Source organism: Apodemus sylvaticus, chromosome 3 (assembly GCF_947179515.1).
Source record: "Apodemus sylvaticus chromosome 3, mApoSyl1.1, whole genome shotgun sequence".
NCBI lineage: Eukaryota > Metazoa > Chordata > Mammalia > Rodentia > Muridae > Apodemus > Apodemus sylvaticus.
In genome coordinates, this window is record NC_067474.1 from 143,017,479 (window position 1) to 143,035,951 (window position 18,473).

The following is an 18,473-nucleotide window of genomic DNA, read 5'->3' on the forward strand; positions in this document are numbered from 1 at the left end:
TCGCAGCCTATGGAGACGCTCAAGAGTCGCTTTCCGCGGGTCTGGGGCGCGCGCTCCGCCCCTTCCCCCCCACCGTAGTCGGGAGACTTCCACGGATTGCGCGCGCGCCCCACCTGCCTGGACTATTCCCGTGCAGATCACGTGATCCCTCCTCCCCCTCTTCACCCCACACACGCACATGCGCAGTCATCTTTTTTTTGGGGGGGGGGGGGCCGTTATGCTAACAACTCCCTCAGGCTAGCGAAAAAATTTAAAGTGTTTCCGGGTCTGGTTAGCTACTCCGAGGGCCAGGCGAGGAGAAAACGCATCCCCGTTTAGACTTACAGGTGCCTAATTCAAGGTGTCTTTTAACTTACTCCCTCAGTTTTTAGAAAGAACTAATAGTAATGAGTGTAGGAAATAGGGTGCTGGTCCCTTAAACATGCTATAAAAGCGGCGGGACGTAGACTGTAAGGCACAAGCGGTAATATCCTTCCGCGAGCTCGCAGAATGGAGTCCTGGTCCTTTTAGACCGGCTGCCAAGGGGTGGGGTGTAGAGCGGAAGTTATGGCAGGGCCGAAGTCTGGCTGATGAAGGGCGGAAGTAGAGTTCCAACTCTGCAATCATGGCTCAAGAAATGGAAGATGTTAGAGATTACAATTTGACGGAGGAACAGAAGGCGATCAAGGACAAGTATCCTCCAGTCAATCGAAAGTATGAATGTGAGTAGGTGGCTCACATCTCTTGGATTCGGACATCCTCAGCTGTTTACCTGCAGCTTCCTGCCTCGCCCATTTCTTTGCCCCACAGGTGCTCCGGCAAATCAGTGTGCACCTCATTGTACCTAATTTAGGGGAAAGTGAAAAAAAGATCACTTTACTAGAGAATGAAGAAACTGAGGCCCTACCCCCAACCATTCTCGTAAAAGTCCACGTGTGCCTGAATCACGTCTATCTTTGGGGGTAGCGTTCAGTGGTGTAGCTACTGTGGAGCATTATATCATTGTAAATTATACTCGTGGGCTACTTGCTTTTCTAAGTATTTTCTGGGTTGTCCTCGAGCTTCTCCCAGTAGTGAATAGTGTGACCACGTTAGAGTAATCGAGAGATTCCTTTTTCTGCACGTGTGTACGTGTGTATGTGTGTGTCCACAGCCCAAGGTTGAATCTTATTATGTACTACAACTTTTGCATCACATTAAATTTTTTGAACTATAAAAACACTAATTTTTTGACAACTTAGTTTTTCATAAAATGTAATTTAATGGTAAATTGGGGTTATTGTTATTTTTAAATGAATATTTTGAAATTGCTGGGTTTTCCTAAAGTTTTTTAAAGTTCTTGTGTCATATTCCATACCTTTAATCACAGCATTCTGGAAGCAGAGACAGGAGAATGTATTGAGTTTGAGGCCAGCCTGGTCAACATAGCGAGTTCGAGGACAGTCAGGGCTACAGAGTAAGACCCTATCTCAGAAATAAAGAAATCTCTTCTGTCTTTAACGGACATGCTAGACTAGTAGTCTGTGTTGTGATCATAAAAAGACAAATAGGTAAAAGATATGTTCTATGGGCGTGTGGGGGAAGGGGGTGCCTCAGCAGGCCCATGCCAAGGCATCCCTTCCCCGTGAGGGACCAGACACACGACTCTATTCTATAGTATAGAATAGAGTTTATTTAGGGCATGGGTAGTAGAGGCAGAGAAAGGCAGAGAGAAGGAGAGAGTAGAGAAGTAGAGGCCGCCAGGAGGTAGTGGCGCACCCCTGTAATCCCAGCACTCTGGGAGGCAGAGGCAGGCGGATTTCTGAGTTGGAGGCCAGCCTGGTCTACAGAGTGAGATCCAGGACAGCCAGGGCTATACAGAGAAACCTTGTCTCGGAAAAAAACCAAAAGACAACAACAACAACAGAAAAGAAGTAGAGGCCGGCCATGACCATGTGGAGAGAGGGGGGAAGGGAAGAGCCCAAGAGGGAAAGAGAGAACCAGAGGATAAGAGAGAGAGAGAGGAGGGACTTACCAGGTAACTGTGGGGTGGAGCTTAGAATCCTAACAATCCTAACAATTTGCCCCTGAGCTATATAGCTTCAGCCACACTGTAGTCTTTGAGTATAGGGTTTCTAAGATGGAGAAAAAAATTGGAGAACCACCCTATATATCAATGTATCATCTTTTTTTAAAAAAGATTAAAGAATTGAGAATAACTTACATCCCCCAGTAAAGTGTTAAGTACTTTTCTTTTTTGGTGACAGGATTTCATGCTAACCCTCACTGGCCTGGAACTTACTAGGTGATTCCCTGGTGCTGGAATCACAGACCCGAGCCACCACACCTGGCTTATTATTGCTGCTAAACAGACTGTGTAAGCAGTCCTAGTTTCCTGCTGTTAGGATTGTGCCTAAGCTCCACCCCACAGTTACCTGGCAACAGCCAGGTATGCCTGGCCCGCTATAAAAGGGACTGCTCCTCCCCCACCCCACTCACACTCTTTTAGCATCTCTCTTTCCCCCTCTTGGGCTCCCCTCCCCCCTCTCTCTCCACGTGGTCATGGCCGGCCTCTGCTTCTCTACTCTCTCCCTCTCCCTGCCTTTCTCTGCCTCTACTTCCCCCTTAACTCCCCTCCCCATGCCCTGAATAAACTATACTGTGCTATACCGTGGTGTGTCTGGACCCTCAGGGGGAAGGGATGCCTTGGCAGGGCTGCTGGGGCACCCTTTCCCCACACCTCTGTAGAACACGTTCTCACACCTCATTCTCTTTATGATCACAACAGCTGTCATCTTAGAAAGTCCCCTTAGTTCCTTTCCAGCCTCTTATCCCTGAAGCCACCACGGCTTTATTTTGGATTTCTGGAGTAGAGTTTTCAGTGTTCACATGAGAGATTCACGTGAGTGGACTCATGCTCTTGGGTCTTTTATGTCTAGCTCCTTTATTACCACCATCAAATATAACGTGTCGAAGTGAGGATGGTTAACTACGGGTGCCGGAAGAGCTGAGAGTCATGCCAGTTCACACAGAGACGGTTCTAGGGACAATGAGAGAGGACAGAGCAAGGGCTCCTACAGTCAGAGGAGGGGCAGAGTACAAAGGGTCAGTCACTGTAGTCGATGGAAATGCAGCAGGGCCAAGGCCAGAACTGCCTGCTCCCTGGCAGTTCTAGAAGCTTGAGTTCCTGCCTCCCACAGACTGGGGACAAGAGGCCTTGGCTGTGGGGATGATAACATTTCAAAGATTCAGGTCTTTAAAGAAGATTGTTCAGAGCTGGAAGGGATGCATATTCACAGCTTTAAGGCCTTTTTTGGTTCTTGCTGTAAAATAGGGAGATTCCGAGCCTCTTATCAAGTGTTGGCTGGAACAGAGAGACTTCTACAGCCTTTTTTAGGCTTTCCTCAGGCAAGCATTTTAACTAAGACTTCCGCTCTCTCCTAAAGATGTGGCCTTATGCTACTAGAAGCCATGCTAGAGTTTGGTCAAATAGTGTTTTGATGCAGGTGTTGTATACTGAGTCCTGCAGGTTTATGATAATGCTTATGTCCGTTATTTATTTTGTTGTAGCAGGGGAAACGCTCTGCTAGTGACTCCGTCCCCAGCTTCCTTCTCCTTTTAAAATTCCTTTCATTGGGGTCCGTGGTATTTTGAAACATGGCTCAATACTTGAGCTCAATGTGTACACCAGAGTGGCCCCAAACTTGTGATCTTCCTGCCTAAGTCTACAGAAAACCTTAGTTGCACTACCTGCCCTACCAGCTTCATTGTTCTCTATGGACTCCCAAGTCTGTCTGTCTCTCCTTCTCTCCCTCTCTCCCTCCATTCTTTCATTCTCTTGGCTTTACTTCTTTTTCATGCTTAATATAATATCCAGAATATTGCACACATTAGGTAAGCACTCTACCACTGAGCCACATCCCCAGCCCTCAGGGATTAAGTTAAGTGACCTCTGAGAATCCCGGCTAGCAGGAAGAATTGCTGACACATCCTTAATCCTCAAGCTCTGGAGACCTGGGCAAGAGAATCTGTTCCAGACTGGTCTACACAGTGAATTCCAGGCCAGCCAGGACTACATTGTTAGACGCCCATCTCAAAGCAAAACAAGTGGAAAGAATTGATGTAGACCATGCACTGGGCAAGGGACAGATGGAAAAGGAGGAGCCGACAGTCGCAGCAGTGGGGCATGCAGTAGAGTGAGCCGACATTGTGGTCTGTCCTGCGGGGACACTCATTCACTGAACTTTTTTTTTTTTTTGGTTTTTCGAGACAGGGTTTCTCTGTGTGGCCCTGTCCTGGAACTCACTCTGTAGACCAGGCTGGCCTCGAACTCAGAAATCCACCTGTCTCTATCTCCCAAGGGCTGGGTTTAAAGGCTTGCGCCACCACCGCCCGGCCTCATTGAACATCTTGTGCAATTGGCCTTCCTGAACTATTCTGTGTTCAAACTTGGACTAGTTAGTCAGGAGAAGTAACAGATGATAGAAAATATTTACCGAGAGGCAAATATCTAAGACACCTGACAAGCATGAAATTGACTGTGTCACCCAGGGTATACTTGAACTGGGCTCAAGTGATTATCCATCTTCAAACTCTAGCTGGAACTGCAGGGACCCATTGCTGCACACAACTTAGATGTTTTAGGCTACCTAGAAGAGGTCGGGCATGGACATGCTTGTAACCTCAGCATATGGGGTAGGAGGATCAGACTAGCCTGAAGTGCATAGGGAGACTCAGTGTCTAAAACCAAAGCAAAATGAAACAAAACATGGAAAGCCTCCTGCCTTGGTACTTTCTACAAGTTATCGTTCATTTAAATATAAATTTAAGGAGTTGGTTATTTTGTCTTTGAACTAATACTAGGAAAAGATTATTAAGTTTGTTAAGTATATAGCAAAAGGTCTAACTGCCTCATGTTTTCCTGCTTTTAAGATTTTCTTCCTAATTTGTTTTAAAGGTTTGCTTATGTTTTATCTGTTGGAGTATGTTGAGGGATGATAGGTGTGCCCCATACGTAAGCCTAGTACCCATGAAGGCAACAGATCCCTTGGAACTGGAGTTACAGGGTGGTGGGGAGTCACCATTTGGTGCTGGAAACCAAGTCCCTACCCTCTGCCAGAGCAGCAAGTGCTCCTGATGGAAGAACTGCCTCTCCGGCGCTATCACTTTTGTTTGCTTTGACTTGACTTCATATGTGTGATCAGTCAGTGTGCATGTGCACAGAAGTCAGGCAGCCTGGGGGGTCGGTCCGTCCTTCTGCCTTCTTTGAGACGAGGTCTCTTGGGCACTAGTAAGCCGGGATACCTGGCCCAGGAATATCTAGATATGCCTTCCTAATGCTGCAACCTTTTAATACAGTTCCTTATGTTTTATGGTGACCCTCCATAAAATTATTTGTTACTACTTCATGGTTGTAATTTTGCTACTGTTATGAAGCATAATGTAAATAAATATCTGTGGTTTCCCATGGTCTTAGGAGAGCCACAGATTGAGAACCACCAGGCTGTAGCTGCTTGTTTTCCCCTCCAGTTCTTGTATGCATGCTGGGATAGTAGATATTTGTGCTGTTGTGTGTGATGTTAGCATGGTTCTCAAGATCAGAGCTTGTGTCATGTTGCCTTGCATAACGTGTGTTTTTACCTACTGAGCTCTCTCTCTCTCTCTCTCTTCTTCCCCCCACCCCCCCCATCCCTCGTGTATAGTATATAAAAAGGGAGATGAGGATGCATGTATGTATGTACCACAGTATATATAGGGAAGTCAAGGGACATTTTTAGGAGTCAATTTTCTCTTTCCACTATGTGGTCCAGTACAGCAAGTACAAGCTTTTAGCCACTGAGCCTCCACCTCCCCCCCACCCCCCACCCCCATACCCCTCACTCAGATGGGGTGTTATTGCGAGCGGAGGCAGCACATGTCTTTATCCCAGCACTGGGGAGGCAGAGGCATCCAGATCTCTAAGTTGGAGGCCAGCCTGCTTCACAGAGCAAGTTCCAGGATATCCAGGGCTAAACAGAGAAACCCTGACTCAAGAATGAATGAATGAATGAATGAATGAATGAATATGGGGTGTTACTATGTACCCAGGTTGTCCTAGTAGCCTGGGCTGGGATAGAATCTATGATCTACCTGCCTTAGCCACTTAAGGATTACAGTTGTGAGCTGATATCCAGCTAGGATGATGTTCTTTTTTTTTTAAATAACATTTTTTTATTGAATATAATCTTCATTTATATTTCAAATGCTAAAACTTTTCCCAGTTTTCCCCCCTCCCTGAAAACCCCCAACTAGGATGATGTTCTTGATGAGTAGCAGTGACCTCTGTTTGCTGCGTGTCAGTATTCGAGAATTATTTTTGTATGATTTGAAAGTCAAGTTCTGTGATTTACACATATTTTTTCCCTCTCTCCCTCAGATTTGGATCATACAGCTGATGTCCAGTGAGTATAGCAGGGGTTGGTCCGTGAACTGTCTTTAAATAGAATGAGTGCTTTAGTTTTTTTAAATTTATTTTATATACATATATATGTATATGTATGTGTATATATACATACACACACACACACTGTAGATGTTTATAGATTCACAAGAAGAAGGCATCGGACCCCATTACAGATGGTTGTGAGATATCATGTGGTTGCTGGGATTTGAACTCAGGACCTCAGCCAGGTGGTGGCGGCGGCAGTGCACTCCTGTAATCCCAGCACTCCGGGAGGCAGAGGCAGGTGGATTTCTGAGTTCGAGGCCAGCCTGGTCTACAGAGTGAGTTCCAGGATAGCCAGGACTACACAGAAAAACCCTGTCTCGAAAAAAACCAAATCAAAAACAAACAAACAAACAAAAAAATGAAGTCAGGACCTCTGGAAGAGCAGTTAGTGTTTTTAACTGCTGAGCCATCTCTCCAGCCCTGGGCTTTAATTTTTTAATAAGAAATTTTAACTATATTTATCTGATTTTCTTATATGTATGGACATTTTGCCTGTATGTATGTATATGTACCATATGTATTTATTTATCTAATGTCTGTAAGTAGTACACTGTACACTGTCTCTGTCTTCAGACACACCAGCAGAGGGCATCAGATCCCATTACAGATGGTTGTGAGCCACCATGTGGATGCTGGGACTTGAACTCAGGACCTCTGGAAGAGCTGAGCCACTTAACCACTGAGCCATCTCTCCAGTCCCCCCTATTTTTTCTGATAAGATCTTACTGTAGCACTGGCTGGCCTGGAATTTGTTATATAGACTAGGGTAGCCTCAAATTCATAGAGATACACCTGAGTTTTGGGATTAAAGGTGCCCAGCATATAATTACATTTTATTTTGTGGGGTGTGTGTGTAAAAGACATGAGTGCCACAGTGTAAGGTCAGTTCTTTCCTTCCACCACAGTGTCAGGCCTGATGGCATGATTCTTTACCTTCTGGCCCAAGTGTATTTCTGTTTTTCTCCTTTTATTTTGTTGTTTTAAATCTGAAATGATGGTTTAAAAGCATCCAATGTGGGTGCCATTAAATTAGACATGTAGTTTATATTTATGAAACTGGTTTTCCTTTGCTTTACCGTGGGATTTTGTATCTTGCAGTTGATTGTGCACACACTATGGCCCTTTTCACTTTTGTTTGTTTTGATTTTGAGGCTGCACGCGTGGGGAGACACTCTGGAGGAGGCGTTCGAGCAGTGCGCCATGGCCATGTTTGGCTACATGACAGACACGGGGACCGTGGAGCCCCTGCAGACAGTGGAGGTGGAGGCCCAAGGTGAGCCTCTGCTCGCAGAGGAAATCATGACGTGCACACACATTGTTCTGCATGATCTGAGGGTTTGGTCGGTCGCAGAGACCGCCAGGGTGGATTCTGAGCGGTGCTAACCTTTCCCCGCTGCCCCTTTGACCCTCTCTGTAGGAGATGACTTGCAGTCCCTGCTGTTTCACTTTCTGGACGAGTGGCTGTACAAGTTCAGTGCTGATGAGTACTTCATACCCCGAGTAAGCCCAGGGGGTTCTTGGGTTTGGGTTTTTTGGTTTTTGTTTTTGTTTTTTTCTGAACAAGTAGGCTGTTGGTTCACATTTTTAAATGGAACAAATAATTAAAAGTAAGCTATAGGGGCGCTGGAGAGGTGGCTCAGCAGTTAAGAGCACTGACTGCTCTTCTGAAGGTCCTGAGTTCAAATCCCAGCAACCAAATGGTGGCTCACAACCATCCGTAATGAGATCTGATGCCCTCTTCTGGAGTGTCTGAAGACAGCTACAGTGTACTTACGTATAATAAATAAATAAAATCTTTAAAAAAAAAAAGTAAGCTATAGGATCCAAAAATTAGTCCATCAAGATATATGAGGTAATGTTGAATTATATAAATTATACAGTTTTTAAAGGATGTTTTGTTTATTTTCAGTTTATGTCTAGTTTTGCTGCTTGCATATCTGTGCTCCAAGTGCATGCAGTGCCAGTGAAGGCCAGAAGAGGGCATCACAGCCCCTGCTACCATAATCACAAATCGTTGTGACTTTCCATAGAAATGCGGGGAATCAATTCTGGGTTTTCTGCAAGAGCAGCCAAGGGCTGTTACTGCTGAGCGATTTCTCCAGCTCCATGTAGATCCTTATTGAGTAACCTGTTTGCCTAGGTATATTCTCTCTCTCTCTTTTCTAAACTTAGAAAATCTCTGACTGAAGTATTTGATATCACTAAGCTGGAGAGATCATTTACTGAGCCAGCGTGAGGGGCAAGCCGTTCATTATACCACTCAGGAAGCAGAGGCAAAGGAGCCCTGAGTTCCAGGACAGCCTGGTTTACAGAGCCAGGTCTATGTCTGTCAGGACTATGTATTGAGCCCTAGTCAAAAAAAAAAAAAAGGGAAAGGGAAAGAGAAGGCGGGGCAATGGGGAGGCGGGGCAGTGCACTTGTGAGCTGTGTTCAGGTCCCCGTGTCCAGTTGTTGCCTTTGAAGTTGAGTGCCTCTGCCACTGCCCTAAGTTCAACAATTAATGATTTTAGACTTCTTAATGCAAACAAACGGGGGAAAAAAGCCAAATGCAAATTGTCTGCTGCTGCCGACCTCTAGGACACCTCTCCAGCACCTGGCACATGCCCTTGTGTTTCCAGAATCCCCGTCTCTCATTTGGCAGCTCCATCCGCCACGTGTCCACTGAGTCACTCATCCTACCGACTCGCTGTGGGCAGATAGGATCCCACCCCACCACCAGACAGGGTTTCTCTGTGTAGTCCGGGCTGTCCTAGAACAGATTCTGGAGGCCAGGCTGGCCTGGAACTCAGAGCTGTGTTTGCCTCTGCTTCCTGAGTGCTGGGATTAAAGGCACGCCCCCCCACCCCCCACCCCCATTGCCAGTCTGTTTCTTCTGTTTGCTCTTTTTGTTTGCTTTGTGAAAAGTAACGATTTTCTGAGCTGTGGTTGTAGCGCTCTTGGCAGAATGCCGACTCGGCATTCTGAAAGCCCTGGTTTCTGTCCCCAGCACTCCATACAGCCAGGCATGGTGGCGTGTGCTTGTGATCCCACCACTGCAGAGATGAAGGCTAAAGGGGCCACAGTGCATACTTTTCCTTGGCTATATTTTGAGGCTAACATGAGTAATATAAGGCCTTGTTTCAAAGATATTTTAAAATAAGATAAATTACATTTTCTTTCCTCTTTAGGAAGTGAAAGTACTTAATATTGATCAAAAAAATTTCAAGTTACGATCCATTGGGTAAGTATTCAAACTAGCTAAGTAGCAAGTCACAAAAGATGTTAAAATATGTAAATATATATAATGTACATGTATATATATGTATATATGTGTGTATCTCTCTAGATAGATAGATAGATAGATAGATAGATAGATAGGTAGATAGATAGATAGATAGATAGATAGATAGATAGATAGATAGATATCTTGTATAAATGGTGAGTCAGGGGATCATTGCATTGGTTAGCCTTGGTAGGTTGACCTGTATAGACCCCTAGGAGTGTGAACTATCCTGAGCTTTAGAAACTCAGAAACTATGGAAATAAATTTCTTTCTGGATTTGTAAGCTTAATTCCAAATCTTGAAAAATTGATTTTAATCCAGGCAGTTATGGTAGACACTTTTAATTTCAGCACTCAGGAGACAGAAGCAGTTGGATCTCTGAGTTCTAGGCCAGCCTGGTCTATAGAGTGAGTTCCAGGACAGCCAAGGCTACACAGAGAAACCCTGTCTTGGGAAAAATGTGTTTGTATGGGTATGTATGTTTACCACACACGTCTCGTGCCTGCAGAGGGTGTCAGGTCTACTATATCTAGAGGAGCAGACAGTTATCAGTGCCATGTGGTTGCTGGTGATTGAACCTGGGCCCTCTGGAAGAGCAGCCAGTGCATATAACCACCGGACCAGCATCACGCCAGCCTCTATTAATTTTGTGATGAAAAACTGTATATTTATAATTAGCAGCTGCACTCAACTAGATGATTCCAGTTTGTTTGTTTGTTTTGGCTTTTCAAGTCAGGATTTCTCTGTATAGCCCTGGCTGTCCTGGAATTTGCTCTGTCGACCTGGTAGGCCTCGAACTCAGGGAGCCATCTGCCTCCCAGGGCTGGGATTGAATGTTCGATGCCGTGCTCAGCTCCATCCCAGTTTGCTGGCAACACTTAAGGCGCCATAGTCTAGAATCACACCTTTCTCCTGCATTAGACCTGTGCGGTTCATTCCCCACCCCAACCCCACCCAGCCATCTCCTGCAGTGTCTCCAGTGTGATACCATGCTTATAAGCCTTACTCTAAAATAAAATAAGAATAAAATAAGAATAGAAAATAGTAGAAATAATAATCATGCTTGCCTTTCCTTCTCAAGGTGGGGAGAAGAGTTCTCACTGTCCAAGCACCCTCAGGTATGTTCACACATTCAGCCCTGAAAGCATTTCGTCTGCATTTGTGAAAGTGAACTTCGGGTTGGTTTGTTTGTTTATAATTTATTTATTTTTATTTTATGTGCATTGGTGTTTTGCTTGCATGTATGTCTGTGTGAGGATGTCTGATCATGGAGTTACAGACAGTTGTGAGCTGTCCTGTGGGTGCTGAGAATTGATCTCGGTTCCTCTGGAAGAGTAGTCAGTTCTCTTAACTGCTGAGCCATCTCTCCACCTCCATAAACTTTAGTTTTAATTAGTGTGAAAGTCTGTCTTTCTCTTTGTTAAGTTAGACTTTTGTTTGTTTTTGATTCAGAATCTCACTGTGTAGTTTTGGCAGGACTGGAACTCACTATTTAGACCAGGCTAACCTTGAATAGGAGTCTCCTTTCTTTTGGCCTATAGGTGATGGAAATTATAGATGTGATATAGGCCGCCAGAGGCCTAGTCTTCCTCCAGTGAGGAAGCTGGGGTGGATGGTTTCTCTGTCTCGCGCTGGGAATTGAATTTAGACTCTTCTGCAGGTGACACAGGTGCCCCACTACTGAATACATCCCCAGGCCTCTTGTTAAAAATTCATTTGGAACGCCAGGCATAGTGCTGCACACCTTTAATCCCAGCACACAGGAGACAGAGGCAGGGAGATCTCTGAGTTCAAGGATAGCCTGATCTATATAACAAGTTTCAGGAAAAACAGGACTATATAGAGATCCTGTCTTAAACAAACATTCATTTGGAAATAACTACAGAAAAGGGGACAGATTGGTAACACAGAGGTAGCTGGGGACGGGATATGGTTAATAAAGGAGATTTTATTTCATGTGGCTTTAGTTAAGAGGGTTGGCAGCATATTTATATACAAATGGGAAGGAGTAAGGAGGGAGGGGCATATCGGTGCACTGGAGAGGAAGAAAATGTAGAGCACTGGTAACTGGTGCTGTGGGGTCAGTTGGTTAGTTGGTAGGTAGAGAACTGGCTTTCTGTTGGGCCTGGAACAGCCATTCATCATACTGCAGGAAGGCAGGTATGAGGGCACAGAGGAGTGGCAGAGAGACTGTGGATGTGTACACTACTTCTCTTAGTACTTAGTTAGGGTTTCACCGTGTACCCTGGCTGTCCTGGAACTTGCTATGTAGACCAGGCTGGCCATATGAGTTGGTTCTTATTGATAGCTTTTCTGTGAGAAGCATGTTGGTTGAGAGAATGGAGGGGAGATGCCTTCAGAAAAAAGGTGAATTGTCCTTGTGGGGAGAAAAGCTGCCCATGTAGCTCACTGGTCAGTAAACATGGTTTGAGATGTAGACGGGCATACATGGCGATACCATCAGAACATTGCATGCCTGCAGTAGAGAGTGAGCACGTGATAACGGCAGAGGGAAGGCAGTGGCCTCTGCCGTCGCTGTGGTGTGTTCCCATGCCCTTGGGCATTAGAGCCAGCGGGGACCATTCACTACGACCTGGTGTATTTTGTGTCACTCAGAATTATTACAGATTCTTTTTAGAGTTGGAAGGAACTTAAGAGCACATCTAATCCCTTTGTTCTAAACTGGGACAGGGGTGGGGTAATATCGTGTATCCGAATCCTGGGAGTGCCCCTACCTGGAACTGTCATTCTCCAGCATGACCTGCAAAGAGAAGAATCGCAAAGAACAGGGCTACACAGAGAAACCCTGTCTCAAAAAACCAAAAACAAAACAAACAGGAAAAGGAAGTGGAAAGGGACCAGCAGAGCCCTGGGCAAGCCTGGCGAGCTTACGTTATTTGACCTGATTCACTTTATAACTAAAACACAAATCCATGTCGAGCCAGGGCAGACAGTGCCCCTGGCCAGCTGGGCCCCGTGCCTGCTTTAGCACCGCTCCAGACCCGGGCTCCAGCACCGGCACGTGCTACTGCACTGACTTGATAACCACCAGTCTCTTGTTTCATAATTACAGTTTGACTTTCTGCCAGCTCCTGCTGGAGATATTCTAACTCCAGTTTCTTTTTTCCCTTAACTCTAATTTTAGGGAACAGAAGTCAAAGCAATAACGTACTCAGCAATGCAAGTCTATAATGAAGAGAAGCCAGAAGTGTTTGTCATCATCGACATTTAAAATACCAAAAAAAGGAAAAGACTCTTCTGAAGAACTGATTTATTTTCTTCCTTTTGAGAGGATGTGATGATTCATTTTTTATAGTATCTTTGCTAAATGGAAATACTGAACTGGGAATTTAAATTGTGACTTTGGGAAATGGAAAAGCAGTGTGCAGCTGTGGTCTGGGATTCCTAGAGAATGAATTCTTCCATTTTTGAGGAGCAGCAGGTGCTTGGTCATTTGAGCAGTAGCAGCAGGTGCCTTCCACCCTTCTACTGGGATACAAGTGCTCCTGTGAGGTCTCAGAAGGGACTGCCCGCCCGGGCTGAGTCCATCTTAAATCAGTATCATCTGAGCTGGGAACGAGAGATATAATCACAGGGATTATGCCTGTGATCTCAACACTCAAGATCCTGAATTCAAGGCCAGCTTTGGCTATAGAATGAGTTCAGAGCTAGCCTGGGCAACTGAACATGGCCCTGTCTCGAAAAAGACAAGTGTAGAGCAGAGACCATGCACACCGTGCAGGCTGAGGGCATGGTTTTCTTACCTTGCTAAGGGGTAGAGCCATCCCCTGTTCCAGTTGGTTCTGAGTAGAACCCTCCAGAAGACTTCTTAGAAGACTCCTGCTTTTCTCTCCTCTTTTTAAGCAACAGTGTTACTTAATATTTTCTTAGAAGAAATATCTGACATTGTACCTTACATACAGACCTTTCTGACATGTGATTTTATTTTGTTTATTTTTTTGGCTTTTCAAGATGAGGTTTCTCTGAATAACAGAGTCCTGGCTCTCCTGGACTCGATTTGTAGACCAGGCTGGCCTTGAACTCACAAAGATCTGCCTGTCTCTGTCTCCTGGGTGCTGGGATTAAAAACATGTGCCTGCTGAAATTTTGTTTCTTTACTTTTTTGAGATAAGGTCTCACTATGTAGACCAGGTTGGCTTTAAACTCACAGTGCCTGCCTCTTCCTTCTGAGTACTGGAATTAAAGGTGTGCCCCAACATGATGTGATTTTATTAAAGTCAGTCTATGCATCCAGTTAGAGAACAAAAACAAACAAACAAAACAAAACTTTTTAACCTACCGAGTGTTGAAGAGATGGCTTAGTGATTAATAGCTCTTGGTGAGCAATTGGCCAGAGTCTGTACCCCTCATGCTGAATCCTCCTGGTTCTTCCAGGTCTCTCTACACCGTTCTCCTGTTTCTCCCTCTCCCAACCCCTCTCCTTCCCTCTCTCCCTCTCTCTCTCCCTCCCTCCCTCCTTCTTTTCCCACATGCTCTCTTGACTTCCTCTCTCCTCGGTCTCCTCCTTTAGACCCCCAACTATGAACCGAACCTGCCCTGTTTATTCTTTTCTCCTGCCCAGCTCTGTATTAGCCAATCAAAGGTGATGGGAAACAATTTTTACATAACATTGAGATAATCATACCATCATCCTGACTGCAAAGGGGCGTCTGGGCATAGAGGTCAACATGTGAAATACACAGTACACACACCCATTCCCCAACGCCATCTCCTATGACACTAAAATGACAGAATAGATGGTGGGTAGAATCCTTAATACAACCCTTGAATACAGTTGCTTATGTCCTGGTGACCTCCAACCATAAGATTATTTCATTACAACTTCATAACTGTTACTTTGCTACTGTTATGAATTACAGGCGAATATTTTTGGAGATAGAGGTTCACCAAAGGGATTGAGACCCACAGGTTGAGAACCACTGCTCTAGCAGGTAAACTGGAGGGCAGGTTTGTAGAGACAACTGTAAGAAAGTCTTGTTTATAAAGAGGCAATTTCAACTTCTGGTGGCATTGTGGCAGACACTACTGGTATTCAGGCAGAAGGAACACTGTAAAGTGGCATTCAGATTCCAGGCAAGCATCTCCTCATTCCCATAGATAAAGCATAGCTATCTATCGTACCACAGACAAAGCTCCTGTCAGCCATTTTCCATTCAGCACTAGCAACAGATCAGGTTGGAATTGTTTATTTTTTTAAAGATTTATTTATTTTTTTTTATGTATATGAGTACACCATTGCTCTCTTCAAGACACACCAGAAGAGGACATCAGATCCCCCCTACAGATGGTTATGAGCCACCATGTGGTTGGTGGGAATTGACCTTTGGAAAAACAGGCAGTACACTTAACCGCTGACTCTCCAGCCCCCAGACTGTAATTGTAATCTCACTGATTAAACTAGGAACTGTGGAAAAAGCACTTTATAAAAAATACAGCATGACATGAATGTTTTTTTTGTTGTGGTGCTGGGTGTTTTGTTGCTGTTTTTTATTTTTTTTTATTTTTTCTCTAAGACAAGGTTTCTCTGTGTAGCCCTGGCTGTCCTGGAACTCACTCTGTAGACCAGGCTGGCCTTGAACTCAGACATCTGCCTGTCTCTGTTTCCCAAGTGCACCACTATCACCCCACCTTGTGACATGTTAAAAATTATTCCTTTTGTTTTAGACAGGGTCTTCCTGTGTAGCCTTGGCTAGCCTAGAACTTGATATGTAGACCAGGCTGGCTTTCAATTTACAGAGATCTTCCTGCCTCTGTCTCCCTTGAATGCTGAGATTAAAAGGCGTGGATCAGCAGGCGGTGGTGGCGCATGTCTGTAATCCCAGCACTCTGGGAGGCAGAGGCAGGCGGATTTCTGAGTTCGAGGCCAGCCTGGTCTACAGAGTGAGTTCCAGGACAGCCAGGGCTATACAGAGAAACCCTGTCTCAAAAAAACCAAATCCAAAAAAACCAAAAAAAAAAAAAAAAAAAAAAAAAAAAGAGGCCTGGGTCTGGGTCTGGAGAGAGAATTGACCAGTTAAGCAGTGTAGAGCCAGGCACATGCCTTTAATCCAGGCATTGGGAGGCAGAGGCAGACAGATCTCTGTATGTTCAAGGCCAGCCTGGTCTTCAGAACAAGTTCCAGGATAGCCAAGACTGTTACACAGAGAAACCTTGTCTCAAAAAACAAAATGAGCTCTTTCCACCAGCAAAGGAAAGGAGGCCAAGGGGAAAGGAGGCCCCAGCCCCTGCTTCAAGAAACAGGAGGCCAAGAAGGTGGTCAACCCTTTGTTTGAGAAAATGCTCAAGAACTTCGGCATTGGGCAGGACATCCAGCCCAAAAGAGACCTAACACGCTTGGTCACAAGGCTCCACTACATCAGGCTGCAGCGGCAAAGAGCCATTCCTCTGTAAGCAGCTCAAAGTCCCTCCTGCCATTAACCAGCTCACCCAGGCCCTGGACAGGCAAACGGCTACCCAGCCGCTTAAGCTTACCCACAGGTACAGGCTGGAGACAAAGCAGGAGAAGAAGCAAAGGCTGCTGAGAAGAAAGCCGCTGGCAAAGCAGGCCTCCCAACCAAGAGACCACCTGTCCTCCAAGCAGGAGTCACCACAGTCACCACCTCGGTGGAGAGCAAGAAGGCTCATCTGGTGGTGATTGCCCGTGATGTAGACCCCATTGAGCTGGTGGTTTTCCTGCCTGCTCTGTGTTGAAAGATGGGGATGCCCTATTGCACCATCAAGGGAAAGGCCAGGAAGTCCTTGGTTTACAGGAAGACACGCACCTCTGTTGCACTGAGTCCTAAGTCTGTGGCTCGCATTGCCAGGTTGGAAAAGGCAGAGGCTAAAGAACTCACCACTAAATTGGGTTAAATGCACACTAAGTTTTCTGTACATAAATATAATTACAAAATTTAAAAAAACAAACAAACAAAATGAAACCAACAAAAAACAACCAAGCACTTGTTCTTGTAGAGGGGATCTGGGTAAAAGTGCCAGCAACCACTAACAACTAACAAACTCCATCTCCACGTGGTGAGCTACCGTCCTCTACAAGCATTGCACACAGATAGCACACAGTCATAAATGCAGGCAAAACACGAACATAAAATAAACCTTTAAGAGAAAAAAAGGTATGGGCAACCACACAAGGCTAGACATTATTCTTAAAAGCTGATAAGTCGCCGGGCGGTAGTGGCGCACACCTGTAATCCCAGCACTCTGGGAGGCAGAGGCAGGCAGATTTCTGAGTTCGAGGCCAGCCTGGTCTACTGAGTGAGTTCCAGGACAGCCAGGGCTACACAGAGAAACCCTGTCTCGAAAAATACCAAAAAACCACACACACACACAAATATGATAAGTCCCCTCCAGTTTATTTTTTTTAATTTCTTAAAGAGCTGGGCATAATGCACACACATTTAATCCCAGCACTCCAGAGGCAGGCAGATCTTTGTGAGTTTAGGGCAGGTCAGCCTCGTCTACATAATGCTCCAGGCCAGTGGTACATGGTCCAGCCCAAAATTTCAAAAGCAAATTTTTTAACATTTTTGGGTTTTTTTTGTTTTTGTTTTTTATGTGAATGAGTGTTTTGTCTGCATCTAAGTGCACCATGCAATGCCAATAGAGGCCAGAAGAGGGCACAGGGTCTCCTAGAACAGATGTGTTACAGATGGTTATTAGTGGAGCAGTGAGGGCTGGGACCTGAAGTGAGGGCTGGGACCTGAGTCCTCTGCTAGACGGCGAGTGTCAGCGACTGCTGAGCTATCTCTTCAGTTCCATCTCCAGGTTATTTTTCAGTTTTAGATTTTTTTGTTTGTTTGTTTGGCTTTTTGAGACACAGGGTTTCTCTGTGCAATCTCGGCTGTCCTGGAATTTAGTTGTAGACCAGGCTGGCCTCGGACTCATCTGTCTGGCTGCTTCTGCCTCCCAAATGCTGGGAATTATGGCATACAATACCACACCCTGCTCCAGTTTATTTTTAAAGAGAGGAAATGGGTTCTATAGAAGGATCTCCACTGGCTGACTTTAGCGTGTGTCTCCTGGTTTTAACTTACTGTTATCTATTCATGTAGGCTATGTATGTGGTGTGTAGGTGTAAGGAGGCTGGGACAGAATGCCCACAGTCTTCCTCACCAACTCAGCCTTATTGCCTTTGAAATAAGGTCTCTAGGGGAGCTGGGAGCATAGCATTGTGGCTTGACTGACTAGCCCAGAAAGCTCCCAGCTCCACATGTAGTCACCCACCCACCCACACCCACACCCACCCACACCCACCCACACCCACACCCACCCACACCCACCCACACCCACTTGGCTTTTTTTATAGGTCCTAGGAATTCGAACTCAGGGTTTCAGGCTGACAGAGCAAGCACTCTTACTGAGCCATGGCTTGTGTACACACTTGTGTGTACAAGTGCACAGCTGTACGTGCATGTGGAGGCCAGAGGTCAATGCTAGGTTATCATTCTCTGCCTCAGTTCCTGAGGCAGGGCGCCTTCACTGAACCTGGGGTTTACTTCTAGAGATTTGCTCATCCACATGCCCCAGGAGCACTGGGGTACACATGGACCAGCCATATCTGAATTTTACATGGGTTCTGAGGACCAAAATTTGGGCCTTATACCCAAGCACTTGTTTTCTACTGAATCATCTCTACATCACCTCTGCTTAATCCCACTGTCCTACCACTTATAAATTAGCTCATAAATTTAATTTCTTTAGCAGGATGTATTTTTATAGGCATGGGATTTTTTTGTTTTGTTTTTGCAT

The 18,473-nt window shown here is 45.3% G+C and overlaps 1 protein-coding gene across 2 annotated transcripts; it reads left to right on the top strand.

The window, feature by feature from the left end:
- The first annotated feature begins 269 nt into the window (after window positions 1-269).
- On the top strand, window positions 270-13,812 carry Zbtb8os (zinc finger and BTB domain containing 8 opposite strand). Of its 2 annotated transcripts, none has more exons than XM_052177457.1 (7): window positions 270-326; window positions 6,374-6,398; window positions 7,597-7,718; window positions 7,863-7,945; window positions 9,613-9,665; window positions 10,789-10,825; window positions 12,853-13,812. In XM_052177457.1, the coding sequence occupies exons 3-7, from the start codon at window positions 7,646-7,648 to the stop codon at window positions 12,937-12,939; spliced, it is 333 nt and encodes a 110-aa protein (XP_052033417.1). In that variant the 5' UTR covers window positions 270-326; window positions 6,374-6,398; window positions 7,597-7,645; the 3' UTR covers window positions 12,940-13,812. The 2 variants fall into 2 exon arrangements, with proteins under 2 accessions (XP_052033417.1, XP_052033416.1); XM_052177456.1 differs by lacking the exon at window positions 270-326 and adding an exon at window positions 334-701.
- Window positions 13,813-18,473: the final 4,661 nt, after the last annotated feature.

Excerpts from the sequence above, each read along its gene's own strand:
- Zbtb8os (XM_052177456.1), top strand. The coding sequence starts at position 605 with ATGGCTCAAGAAATGGAAGATGTTAGAGATTACAATTTGACGGAGGAA. Across the intron at positions 7,946-9,612 it reads ATGAGTACTTCATACCCCGA|GAAGTGAAAGTACTTAATAT; the intron begins GTAAGCCCAGGG and ends TTTCCTCTTTAG. Across the intron at positions 10,826-12,852 it reads CACTGTCCAAGCACCCTCAG|GGAACAGAAGTCAAAGCAAT; the intron begins GTATGTTCACAC and ends CTCTAATTTTAG.